The following is a 14,361-nucleotide window of genomic DNA, read 5'->3' as shown; positions in this document are numbered from 1 at the left end:
CGTACGACCTGACTCGTACGAATTTGTACGATTTGTCTAAACCCATGTGATGGGTAGGTTTAGGGGCGGGGTCAGGGGTAGGTCATTCGTACGAAATCTTACGAATTTGGTAACTCGTAAAATATGTACGAATTAGCAAAAAAACGTACGAATTTGTACGATTGAGGTTGTATAAATTCCTTCCGTGCTGGTCGGATGCCGGACTTAATTTGGGCCGATTGAGCCCGAGTTAGCGCATTTGTTAGCGAGTTAGCGATTTAAACACATTTGTGTTGTTAGAGTGCGAACAACACAAATGTGACTTTTTTTTTACCACCATTTAGCTTTTTCAAATCAAGTCGATTTTTTTTTATATGACTGCCAGAAAAGTCACAGAGTAGTTTTCAAAAAAAATAGTTTTGTCTAAAATGACCGAACGACACCAGAGGGTTAAGATTTATATTTCATGTGGCTGAAATGGGCTTCCAAGACCCCCGACTTCGTTTCAAACATTTTTAGGGCAGCTGTAAGGGTCAGACCGACCCCATCCCCCCATAAATCGCATTGTGGTTATAGTGTCCTCTCGTGTAGCCTACACCTGCTAATTGGGACACGACAGTGAGCTTTAACTGCGCTCTCCAAGCTGTAGTCACCAGCTGCCCTCACATGATCAGCACGAGCATCAGCAGCATCCAGCTTCACACGAAGGCAACACAAGTCAGAGCACATGCGGATATAAATGAAACAGGTCTCTGGATCTCCAACTGCGTCTGACGGTGACGAAGTGAGAACTTTTGAAGTTTGGGAGGTGTTTATCCACTATTGTAGCCATGGCGTCTTTCTTGGAGGCAGAATTGTGAATGAGAGACGCACGGTTAAGAAGTGAATGAACACGACTTGTATTTCATGTGCACATGAATCCGATTTATGAATGGGCATCTTGACAAGCACAGCGCGCTTCATAAATTCCCATGATCGACCAAAGAGACGCTGGATTACAAATGTCCCTCCGCTTGTCAAGCGGGATTGTATGTCTAAAAACGAGTCTGAATCGCCGCATGTTTATTTGACACGGTACTATTTTCCTTTGATTCACGATTTAATAACTGCTTTCCATTTTATCAACTCGAAATCCTTTTATGGCAGCTGTAAAAGCGCACAACTGAACTGGAGCACGACCCGCAGCAGCTCGGTGTCTGGATGCGCCCGTTGCGCGGAAGATACCCGTGGCACGGAGGACTGGACCCCTCACTGCTGCCCTGTAATGATGAATTGAGGATGGTGGAGGGAACGGACGCCCCTCTGAGAAACATTTCGACAGGAAATCGGGACAGCAAGTACATCTCTTTCCCCTGGGTGGTGACTTTACTCTCCAGTGTTCTGATCACTACGATTATAGTAGATGTTCTGGGCAACCTGTTGGTCATTGTATCAGTCTTCAGAAACAGAAAGCTCAGGAAGGCAGGTAAATGTCTTCATCTCTATAATTCATCATGCTGACAGTTTATGTATTTGTGTTTTATTGGCAATAAGCTTCTGAAGTAACATTATTAGTGATATCGACTGATATCTCTGATTGATCAAGAACAGAACATCATTTTAAAAATGGTTTTATTCTTGACAGAGTTGCAAATAAATAAGCATTAGTCTAAAAGCATTATGAATATTTATTATTATCACCTATGCTGGTCTTTAAACCTGACTAACTAATAAAAGTGCCCAAAATCCCGCTAAAACAAGACAACAGAGCAGTCTGACCTGTAAGACCAGCAAACCAAATCAACCCTTTTTCCCCCTGCAGTTATTATTTTTCATCTTTTTAATTTTCTTCCTCTTCTTCATAATAATAATGTTTTGCAGCATGAGTCATTATCTTTTCAACTCCTTACTATTTCAACTCCTACTTAATACTCCAACTCCTTCTTAATACTAATAATAGGCCTATCTACTCAACTAACATCAACAACAATAATAGGTTATTAATAATAATAATAATGCAATACTAATCATATTTATGCACAATTGTTTTGCGAGCTAAATTGTCACAACTTTTCACCATAGTTTTGTCTGTTTAACTGTTAAACTTTATTGAGAATTAACGGCTGAAAAACAATTAATTATGCAAACAACAATTTGCACAACAAACTGTGATCACCAGGCATCATTTCCCATTGTCAAATGGTGATATTTATTCACTGACCCGATATTAAAGTACCAATAACTGACTATCAGTTATCTCTGCTCATTCTTTTGTTTTTAAAGATTCAGACAGAGTAATCGACTCATCAATGATTTCCAGACCATTATGATCACATGAGGCGTCAAACTGAAAAGACAAAAGCATGGTGGTATCAGCTGCTCTATGGATGCCTCTGCTTGCGGCTCTGCTAACATTCTCAGTTTTAGTCTGTGGCGTGAGTTGCAACATCTCAATCTACCTCCGGCCACTGCATGGTCTTATCTCATGAACACAGCACAGCCTGACCTTTTCCTTAGGAGATTTAAACTTTAAAGTGTTTCTAATGTGCAGTCACTTTGTCTGACCAACTAATGATTGACCTTTAAAAGATACAACCAATAAGAAACATTTGATGATCTTTTCTAATGATCTCCCCTTTTTTTTTAATGAGAAATAAAGTTTCAAACAGAGCTTGAAACTGAGATACCTGTTAACCAGACACATATAGATCTTATAATTATCTGGCTAATGCAACACGTGCAGTCTTTTAGATAACTAAATAGTTCCAGACAGAAATGTTCTTTTATGTGATGTTCATTTCTGTTGATTAGACTCCCTGAAGGAACACTAAACAAACTGTGGTTTGTATTGTCAATATTTCCTCTATATGAAGCCATTAACACCATTTTAATGCAGGAGCTGGCAGTGAGAGGGGTTCATGAACTGCTGACACACCCCCAGTAATTAGAGCTCTAGTGTTTTGCTGCAATGTGATGTGTGTGTTTGTTTAGAGATACCATCACATTATTTGCACCTCATATGATCTATTGGTGATTCCCTTCTCTCTCTTTTTTTCTTTCATAGCCTTGACATAAGTACACTGCAAAACAACATTTTCTTGTATCAGTATTTTCACCATGCTTTCAGTGAAAAATATCTAAAGATCCTTGAAACAAGATACATTTACTTGAGAAGCAGGACTGTGTATAAGAAGAGAACACTTATTATCTATATAGTTTATTTTTCTTGCACTACTGGGAAATGTTTTTTTTTTTTCTTGTAAGAAAAACTTCTCAATATGTTGAAATGTGAAAGTGTAAAATAATATTTTTGGTATTGAAAAATTTTCAGTGTATAGCAATGACCAGACAATACTATAAGGCACTATATAGCTCTATGTAGGTCTTTAAATGTGTTTTCATTTTAAACACGTGCAGCTGTACTTTTCTCGCCCACTTGATGCTCAGTGAGGGCAGATCCATTACAGATAGTGGATCTGGATCAAAGCTAATATGTGATAAATGTGATGATTTATTCCATCACAGGTCCTGACATTTCAGACTGAGTCACGCACAAGTGACAAAATTCAATTTGTGTCCCATTTCCATTTTCATCAATAGCCAAAAATGTATTTATAGCTCACAAATTTAAAATATTCTTGACCTCAATTCTTGTGACATTGAAGTCGTCATATTTATTTAAGTAGCAGAAAGGGGTGCGTTTCCCAAAAACATTGTTAGCCAACTATGGTCTCAAGTTCTGTCGTTACCAGCAGTTGAACGATTTGGTGTTTCCCGAAACCATAGCTCCAACGAACATTCGCGAACAGCGTCGCAAACTTACGTGGTTCGTAGCTCTCTTCAATGTATACATTTTAGCGTGTCAAAAATCATCGCTGTTTTCGAAGAGTGCGCATGTGCATAAATGCATAAGGGAATCCCAGAGTATGAAGTATGAGGGAAAAATTACAGGGAACAAAAACAATGAAGTAGCCCTCAGTTCACTAGCAGCATGTCAGGGAAGTTATGTTGTGGAGAAAGCTGCTGACTGACTGAACTACATTCTATTGTTTCTATTGCCTTCTATTGTTTATGTTGTTACGTGGAGGAAGGTGAACCCAGGCGCAGACAGCAGATGCAATGAACACAGGATTTATTGATACAAAAACAGGAAAACAAAACCCACGAGGGGGCAAACAAGACAGGGTAGAACACTCCAGACTAAGACAGGAACAAAATAAAGACACGAACAGACACTTCTTGAATAACTGACTTCTCTATGAAATACTCACTGTTAGAAATACACAACGTCAAACAATGAACCGACACAGGACAGCAAACACAAGGGGATTATATGGGGAACACTAATGACGAGGACAGGTGAAACTGACTAGACAATAATGACAAGACGAGGATAACAAGGGGGCGGGGTGACGTAACGAGACACCACAAGCACATGGCCAAACAATTGGCCATGCGCTTGTACACAAAACATTGGTTCTGTCATGATCCTGCCACACGACTAGGAATAATCAATAACATGATGGCAGAATCATGACAGAACCCCCACTTTAAGGAGCGGCTTCCAGACGCTCCTCAAAGGGACACTAAGCACAAGACAAGACTGAACGAGACATGGACAAGAACCAACAAAACATGGTGAACATCAACAATGGCATACATGAATAAACAATAACAGGGTTCGGGTGAAACATCAAGAACAACATACAAGGCAAGGGAGGTGGAGGAAACACATAGTTCATGGGGGAAGGTCCAGGGTGGACGGGGGAACTGGGGATCTTGGGTCCATGGGATGAGGGCTGAGGACGAGAACTCTGGGCAGGTTTGGAGGGGGACACACGAGGAGGGGGCTTGGGCGACACAGTCCGGGGTTTAATGGTGACAGGGGAAACAGTCCGGGGACAAGTGGAGACAGGAACGAACGGTGAAACAGTCCGGGGACTAGTGGAGACAGGGACAAACGGGGAAACAGACCGGGGACTAGTGGAAACAGGGACGAACGGGGAAACAGACCGGGAATTAGCAGCAACAGATTCAGACGAGGACACAGAGGATGAGGAACCGGGACTCCTGACATGGGACATAGCAGGCGAAGGGGCAGGACAGGGTGCAGCGATCACGGCGGCAGGCTCGGGTGCAGCGCTCACAGTGGCAGATACCGTGGCTGGGGTCAAGACGGGACAGACAGGGACCGGATCGAGTGCTGTGCTCACAGGGACAGGACCAGGTGCAGCGCTCACGGAGACATGCGTGGGTGCTGCGCTCACCGTGACAGGCTCGGGTGTTGAGGACAAGGCAGGACAGACAGGTTCAAGGATTTTGACAAGACTTGACAAACAATTATCTAAAGCCTCAGCGGCAATGACAACAGGCATCCTTTGATGAGCTGATACCGATCGCAGGACTGCTTCTGCAGCTTGATCGGCCGCAGCTCTCACAGCAGCTGACTTGGGATCGACGCTCGCTGGAGCGGGCTCTGGCACGGCGCTTGTTGGAGCTTGATCGGCCGCAGCTCTCACAGCAGCTGACTTGGGATCGGCGCTCGCTGGAGTGGGCTCTGGGACGGCGCTCGCTGGAGCGGGCTCTGGGGAAGACAGAGACGGAGGACAAGAGGCTCCCTTCTTCCTCTTCTTCTTCCTGGGTCGCGGTGCAGAGGACGTAGCCGGGCTTGTGACCAGTTGCGGAAGCACAGCAGGGACTGCAGTCTCAGTGGAAGAGGACTCCGAAGTCGACTCCCACGACAGCCGTCTCTCTCGTTTGCCGAGTAGACCTTCGGGTCCGGATGACGTCACGGGAGTGGAACCAGCTTGATTCCCCTGGGAAACGACGCCTAGGACACGACCCTCCGGAATAACTGGCAGCTTGACTGGTGGTGAAGACAAGATGGACCCCCGGGACTCTCTCCTCGATAAACAATCCACCACATCAGCGAACGAATGGCAAACCAGGCTCTCCCGTTCAGCCAGGGGTGGAGGAGAGTTGAGACCCGCAATGAGGTAGCGGTTTAGGAGGTGATCAGGCAGGAAAAACCTCCTCTCGTTGGCGACCCGGGCATACTCACACAATGATAACTCTCCCTGGGAGGGAATCGGGAGTTTGCCCCTCTTAGAGTCAGCGATGATCCTGTGCCACCAATCCTTAAGATCATCAAGGTTATGCCTGACATAAGAGGACGTAATGTCTGCTGGGTTCGGTTCTGGTCGGTTCATTCTGTTACGTGGAGGAAGGTGAACCCAGGCGCAGACAGCAGATGCAATGAACACAGGATTTATTGATACAAAAACAGGAAAACAAAACCCACGAGGGGGTAAACAAGACAGGGTAGAACACTCCAGACTAAGACAGGAACAAAATAAAGACACGAACAGACACTTCTTGAATAACTGACTTCTCTATGAAATACTCACTGTTAGAAACACACAACGTCAAACAATGAACCGACACAGGACAGCAAACACAAGGGGATTATATGGGGAACACTAATGACGAGGACAGGTGAAACTGACTAGACAATAATGACAAGACGAGGATAACAAGGGGGCGGGGTGACGTAACGAGACACCACAAGCACATGGCCAAACAATTGGCCATGCGCTTGTACACAATACATTGGTTCTGTCATGATCCTGCCACACGACTAGGAATAATCAATAACATGATGGCAGAATCATGACATATGTAAATTAAATACCAAGTTCTGTCATGAAACTCTAGATAGAGCAGGCTGATAGATCCAGCTCCACCTGTATAGATCTGCTACGGCTAATTTCATATATACTATTTGTGCAGCAGCAGCAGCATGTCTTACATGCTCAGTACTTGCTCAGCAGCAGTAGCAGCAGCAAAAATCAACAGTACAATAACAATAACAATGTCATATCCATTACCATGCTAAACTCTTACTAGAAGAGTCATGATAGAACTATAATAATGTTACATTGTTAAATTGGTAGGACATTTTCAGAGAAGCTAGCAATGGCAAGTTAGATTTGAAAGCATGAGATCCCACCCTCCCTTCAGAGCGTCTCCAAAGTCACGCCTCCTTCAAAACACATGATCGAACATAGCAGAGTCTGCAAAGCGTCACGGGATGAGAAACGGCATTAAACTACCTCATGTCTCAAAGCACATAACAATTCAATAATAATGAACATAAACAGCTTAAAGAGCACTGACCTGTACCACCTGACTGCTGCAGATTCATTTAGGCGATGATATTGTTGCCATTGAGAGACATAAATTTAAGTAACAAACCGCTTCGAGTATAACATCACCAGTATCCATTTCTTCCAAGCTACAGTAGTTATGGCGTGAAAGCAAGATAAGCTTGATGTTTTGGTTCAGAAGGGAACTGTAAAAGGTGGCTGCTGTTTCGGTTGCGGTGCTCGGTGACTGACGTTTGTCTAACTCATAGCATGAAACGCACTGATGACGTGTGATGTCTGCGCGAGCAGGTGCGCAGAGGTGTATAAACATTTTACGGTCCTACACCTTCCACAGACGATATACATATAAATACTTAACTTAGTGATTGCTATCAGAATGTGAAGAGACTGCATAACAACAACAACAAAAAATTCTGGAACAAATATGCCTACCCTGTCTTTTAATTGCAATCTGGAATCGAATAATTAGCAGAAGTTATTACTCCACCACCTGCAAATGATGCCATTTAATCTACTTATGAATAACTTATCTCTACTAATCACTAATCAATGATGCAAATTTTAATGTAAGACAAATGCAAATACTGCTGTAAAGAAGCTCTAAAAAGACAGTAGTGTCATTATTCAGCTCAATTCAGTTCAGTGTTTCAGTTCATAAATTTTCAAATAAGTTCAATTCAGCTATTGCAGACAAGACAACAGTATTGTTATTCAGCTTAAGTCAGTTCAATATTGATTCAGTTCAGTTCAATAACAGGGTCAATGTTGCGAAATTCATCAATTATGAAACAAATTCAATCTGAGCTGTAAAGAAGCTCTACAGAAGACAACAGTGTCATCATCCAGCTCAATTCAGTTCAAGTTTTTTTTCTCATTCAACAGTGTCAGTACAGTAAAATTGATAATATTACTGAATATGAAGTATCTTTTAAACCCCAACTAAGCAAGCACAAGGCAACTGTGGCAAACAGAAAGGGAGAAAAAGCCAACAGAGTTCATATGAAGAACAATCCAGTCCATCAAAAATCACACACATCCATCAGTAAAAAGTCTACTACTTTGATCACCTAACTGAACTCGCAGAACAACGCTGCAAGCTTGTTTCAGAGTGACAGGCTGTAGGCATGAATTTACATGTGTCCTGTCATCACAGATATCTGTTGAGCAAGGCAAGGTGATCTGTGGAGTAATTGTGTAGTGCTACCTGTGCAACACAGAAAATCTTGAACAAACAAAACCAGAATTACAGTACTTCATCGTGTCTTCATATCATTTGACACCTTTGTAACTACATACACTTTTCCACATCACTGGATCTGAATATCTGGAGTCGATCATGCAAACCTGTCCCCAATTTCTGCACTGTGATGATGACTGAGATGACATGTTAATGATGCACCATTAACATGTTCAGAAAACTGAGATGAGCTCTACCTCAATGTGAAACACTGTTAAGGCAAATAAAGTAACAATTACTGCTCTCATTAGTTGCTGATTGAGGTAACACTTTACTTGAAGGGGTGTGCATAAGACTAACATGACACCTTCATAATCATGACATGACACATGTTATGAATATGAAGGAAGTTTTATGCATGTTTGTGACAACTGTCATTAAGTGTCATTCGCTCAATTATGACATTTTTAATGCAAATATGATATTGTTTCAGATGTCTTTGTTATGACACCTTGACAAACCAATACATCATAACCTGGCAGTGTCTTTGTCATGACAACTTGACATTACTAAGACAACACAACCTGTCATAAACATGACATAGCAGATTAATTATCAAACTTAAGAAACCACTTAGCTTTATTGGTTAACATTACATTAAACTGTCAGGTGGTTGGTTTTGACATTGGCTGTCATGAAGCCATTATAACTGTTTAATGACAAATTCAATTTGTACCACTGTAGTTGAGGTCACGGAAAATATTCATGACACAGTTATAATGGCCTTATGACAGCCAATGTCAAAACCAACCACATGATAGTTTAAATTAATTTAATGTCAAGTTGTCATGACAAAGGCACTGACAGGTTATGATGTTATGGTTTATGTCAAGGTGTCATAACAAAGACATCTTAAACAATGTCATATTTGCATTCAAAATGTCATTATTGAGCGAAAGACACTTAATGACAGTTGTCATAAACATGCATAAACCCTACTTCATATTCATGACATATGTCATGTCATGGTTATGAAGGTGTCATGTCAGTCTTATGTACACCCCTTCAAGTAAAGTGTTACCCTGATGGATTGAGTCGACAAGCAGAAGATATGGCACTCTGGTTTGAGCAATTTAGAAAACACCTGAAAGTAAACTAAAATATCAAAAATGTTAAAAATGATACCGGCATAGGAGGGTTAAAATCATTTGGAATAACTGCGTTGTTCACGTACGAGCCCTGCGGGGAGACACGTGGGAGATTAGCGCAGATGTGAGGCATGCTTGGCACAATGCAGCACTTGTTTAATGGAGCATCTAGTACCTGGAGTGTTCAAAGGTGCCTTTTAAATAGATATTGAAATTCAAAATAAAACAATTTAATTAGTCGTTTCATTATTTTTTCATAAAAAAATGAATGCACGTGTTCAAAGTACTCTACAGGCATGGACACGTTTTAATTGTTTCATTAGATGTTATAAGCTTGTTAATGTAGTTACACAGAACTAGCAAATCCTTTCATTAAAGAAGAAAGGCCAATCACTGGTCCTATAATGTGTGCCATCTTTAGCTACATGAGCTACAGTGTAATGTAGTATGAAGACATTGCTCAAACATTTCAAGATCCAATTATACCGTGTAGGTCATTGTTTGAAACCCCTGGATTTGTCTACACACAGTTTGATATTGATATTTACTGCACATAAGGTTTGTTTGTGACTCATTTCAAGCACGTCTATTTGTTTTGGGCTTATCACACAGATTGGGTTTTGAAGTTCGTTGCAAAGTAAAGAATGATAATCCACACATGAAAGGTAACATGTCTGGTAATTTCAGTCGCACAACAGAGGCCAACAAGAGATTTTACCATCCTGGACTGTTAATGCTAAATGAGATGATTTGTATGATTACAAGCTTTTCTCACGTGTTCAGTCAGGTGTTCTGCGGTTCCTCTATTGCATTACAGTCAGGCCTCAAGTATATGAATGCAAATGCTTTAACTTTGCATGCTTGATTTAATGAGTCATTGCATGTTGAAATTAGTCTATAACACCTGGATAAAATAATCTTAATGGCATACGCAATTTGAAATCTGCTATCTTTGTTCACGGATGCTTCTTTTTTGAGCTTGAGCCAATCATGCCTTGTAGCAAATTATTCGGAATGTTGTTGCAATTATAAAGTCAGAATTTAAGTCTTTTTGGGTCCAGATGGTGAAGTGCGCAAAACTCGCAAACATGCTAACATGGCTATAAAACAACATGGATTGTAAGGGTGCTTTCACACCTGCCTCATTTAGTTCGGTTGAATCGCACTAGAGTTCGTTTTCCCCCTTGGTGCGGTTCGATTGGGCAGGTGTGAAAGCAGCAAGCGCACTCGGGTGCGCACCAAAAGCGGACCAAACAAGCGTGCGAGGAGGTCTCGGTACGCTTTCAAATGAACTCTGGAGCGGTTCTCTTTGTGGTGAGAATGTGATCCGACCTCGAACAGACCCAACTGCCAAAGAACTGCACGTTTTTGGACTAAACCAGCTGCCGTAGTCAAACAAAACTATTATTTAGATTGTCAATAGCGCTCCCTTTAAAGGGATACTTCACCTCTGGAAAGATGAATGTGTATTTAAAATGGGTCATTTATGTAGAAGAAATGTGAAATTATTTTTGAATTTGGAGCTTTCTAGACTGAGAAAAGCCAGAAAATGTGTTTTTGGCTTATGTGGATGAAAGACAACAACTCCCAGAATGCACTTGCTTCGCTGCCCTAGGAGGCCACGCCTACCGGTAACAGAGCGCAGTAGTTAAACAACAAGTCTAGGCTACTAGTGAGTCTCCGTGATGAGTCTGCCCGAAAATGTCTTTCGAGATCGCCCAAAATGTCTGGGATTCGGCTTTTGCGTTCTACAGTCGCCATTCATTATGTTTACTGTGACGAGCAGGACGAGTGAGGGCCGCGGGACGCGGGAACGCGAAGCCGGTGGCGTGATTACCGATGAGCGACACCTGTGAGACGCACCGGTCTCGTATCTCTCACGGAGGAGCGGGAATTTTCTTAGCAATGTTAAAACGCACATCAACCGATCACTTGTTTAGCGTTCATGTAAACACTACATTCAGATTCACCAATCGGAATGAATTCAGTTCATTCATTCATTCAAACAATGAATGGCGACTGCAGAAAGCAAAAGCTGAATCCCGGACATCGACGGCCGGACATGTCCGGGAAAAAGAGGATGGTAACCCCTACTACTCAGCTTTCTCCACAGAACAAGAGCCTGCTAGCTTAGCTTCCAAAAAAAATATGGCTGACACTATGTGTACATTCTGTGAGTGAGATCCCACCCTCTGTGGGCGGGTTGAGAACATGCGGGACAGCCCCTACTACTGACTGTAGTCTTTAGCCTCTGGTCAAAAAATCCTCCGATGACGCAAAATGACGATTTTTGCGTCATCGGAGGATTTTTTCCAGACAAAAAATACATAAATCTCTTGTCTCAGGGGGATATGTGGGTGGAAAGCATGGTAATTCGAAAATAGTACTACAAGTTTTCTACTAATACAAAGCTTAATGCTAAATCCTGAAGTATCCCTTTAAGCCATGACTGACTTTCCGCATTCTGCACTCTCACTAAAACTCTCATCATAAACACTGAAGTTGTCCGCACTGCACAGTGAATCTCTTATTTGTATCACGTCTAGACTTTGTTGTTTATGAGGGGATTTACGAAAGGATAAAGCTCGTGCTGATTCTGAACATAAATTGTGAGCGAATTCTCCGCATGTCAGCCGGATTTTCCTCCTCTTTGTTTACTTCCAGGAGTTCTGTTGGAATTTCCCCGCACGTTAATTCAGACCAATCGAAGTGCAGTTATGGAAATATGTTCAAGACACATCTGGCCAACTGAGTGATGTGGATGTTGTCACATGACTATATTTTGGTTGGTTTCATCAACTCATCAACTGATTCGGACCAGAGCAATCAGTGTGGTGTGAAAACGAACCGAAACCCCTGAAAAATGCTACAAGGTATAATTTTTCGCCTTTGGTCAGGACCAAATGAACCAAACTATGTGAAAGCACCCTAAAAACACTATACAAATAAATAACTGACAATCCTTGCATTTTTAATGTTTCCACAATGGGCGCTATAGCGAGAAGTAATGCACAATGTCTTCTTCTACTGTCATGGCAGTGTCACGCAAGATCCTATTGCACAGGATCCAATGACTGAGACCATTTTGAATTCATATTTATTCAGATTAGAAATAATAGAAATCACTTTATGGTGTATTTATTCTTAATCATCATGAGATTGATGCTTTTAAATTACACATCACATCACATTATACCCACAGCCCAATAAAGGACAAGTGTTTTGGAGAATGGATGGATGAACACATTAGTAAACCTAAAAATGGTCAAATTAAACATTTAACTTTTTTGAACGTTATCCTTCTAGCTTAACAAAGCACTAACCTGGTAAGAAAAGCTCTTTTTAATAGCTAAAACAAGATATCATAATTACACACTATGTTTTTACAGGAATTGGGGTTTAGGTGGAATCGAGAATATAGGATTCTGAAGGGGATATGATATTGCCAACACTCTCTCTTGGCTAATCATAATGTTTTAGCGAATTGTTGGCTAATTCGCATGAATTCTCTCATTCATGTTTTCACAAGATCTGCTAACACCCCACTGAAATCGCAAGTGTCTGTGCAAATCACATTGTGCGAATTCCTTCGAAATTGCCACCAGTTGCGTTGTCTCATGAGATCAGGTTGAATCTTGCATAACCGTGCAACGGCCCATTTGCAACGTGTTGTCTAGACATTTCCTTCTATGCTTGAGTTTGTTATTTGTGATATTCTAGTAGAGAATAAAAAAATAAAAAACTCCACACGAAATATCTCTACACCCTGTTTTCAGTGATCTTTTTCTCTCGTCCCTACAGGCAATGCATTTGTGGTGAGTTTGGCAATAGCAGACCTGGTAGTAGCCATCTACCCCTACCCACTCGTCCTAACGGCCATCTTCCATGACCGCTGGATCGCTGGCGACATTCACTGCCAAATCAGTGGCTTCCTCATGGGGCTCAGCGTGATCGGCTCTATTTTCAACATCACAGGTATCGCCATCAACCGCTACTGCTATATCTGCCACAGCCTTAAGTACGACAAGCTCTTCTCCAACAAGAATACAGTATGCTATGTGGTGCTGGTCTGGGCACTGACTGTCCTGGCAATCGTCCCCAATTGGTTTGTGGAGTCTCTGCAGTACGACCCACGCGTCTACTCGTGCACCTTCGCCCAGTCAGTGAGCTCGCTTTACACCATTACGGTGGTGGTGGTACACTTCATTCTGCCCATCGGCATCGTCACATACTGCTACCTGCGCATCTGGATCCTCGTCATACAGGTCCGCAGACGGGTCAAGCCCGACAGTCGGCCCAAGATCAAGCCTCATGACTTCCGGAACTTTCTCACCATGTTTGTGGTGTTTGTGCTGTTCGCTGTCTGCTGGGCTCCGTTGAACCTTATAGGCCTGGCGGTTGCTATCCACCCTAGACTAGGTCAAGATATACCAGAATGGCTCTTCACAGCCAGCTACTTCATGGCATACTTCAACAGCTGCCTAAATGGTGTTATATATGGAGTGCTAAACCACAACTTTCGAAAAGAGTATAAAAGGATTGTACTTGCTATTTTCAAGTTCAATTGTTGAGTTATGCACAATGAAAAAAGCACTGTGTCATTCTTAAAATTCATGTTATTCAAAAGTTTTTCAAAAGTCAATGATGCATCTTTTTTCATTTGAATATTTTTTTTTATTGTTTGAATTTTGTTGTACCAAATATGAACATATTTTGAGTCACTATATGTACATGCTTAATTTTGCACAGTTTGAACTTGAGTTTCTTGTTTACATTATCATCTACATAAGTTCTTATTTAAATATTTAATTGGCATCTAAATGTAAAAGATGGTGCCACAAAACTAAGCAAAACCTCTGATAATGTTCATTTGAAATACTATTTTAATTAAAATATTGCTTGATTTGATTTA

The 14,361-nt window shown here is 41.6% G+C and overlaps 1 protein-coding gene across 1 annotated transcript; it reads left to right on the top strand.

The window, feature by feature from the left end:
- The first annotated feature begins 775 nt into the window (after positions 1 to 775).
- Positions 776 to 14,054, top strand: mtnr1al (melatonin receptor type 1A like). Its single transcript, XM_056250391.1, has 2 exons — positions 776 to 1,444; positions 13,251 to 14,054. Exons 1-2 carry the CDS (start codon positions 1,180 to 1,182, stop codon positions 14,018 to 14,020), a joined length of 1,035 nt encoding a protein of 344 aa, XP_056106366.1. The 5' UTR covers positions 776 to 1,179; the 3' UTR covers positions 14,021 to 14,054.
- Positions 14,055 to 14,361: the final 307 nt, after the last annotated feature.

This window comes from Rhinichthys klamathensis, unplaced genomic scaffold, assembly GCF_029890125.1.
Source record: "Rhinichthys klamathensis goyatoka isolate OS25496 unplaced genomic scaffold, OSU_Roscu_1.1 h1tg000068l_1, whole genome shotgun sequence".
In the NCBI taxonomy this organism is placed as follows: Eukaryota; Metazoa; Chordata; class Actinopteri; order Cypriniformes; family Leuciscidae; genus Rhinichthys; species Rhinichthys klamathensis.
This window is presented reverse-complemented; position numbering and strand designations above follow the sequence as displayed.

Coding starts and splice junctions, on each gene's coding strand:
- mtnr1al (XM_056250391.1), top strand. CDS start 1,180: ATGCGCCCGTTGCGCGGAAGATACCCGTGGCACGGAGGACTGGACCCC. Junction 1,445..13,250: donor CAGAAAGCTCAGGAAGGCAG/GTAAATGTCTTC, acceptor TCGTCCCTACAG/GCAATGCATTTGTGGTGAGT.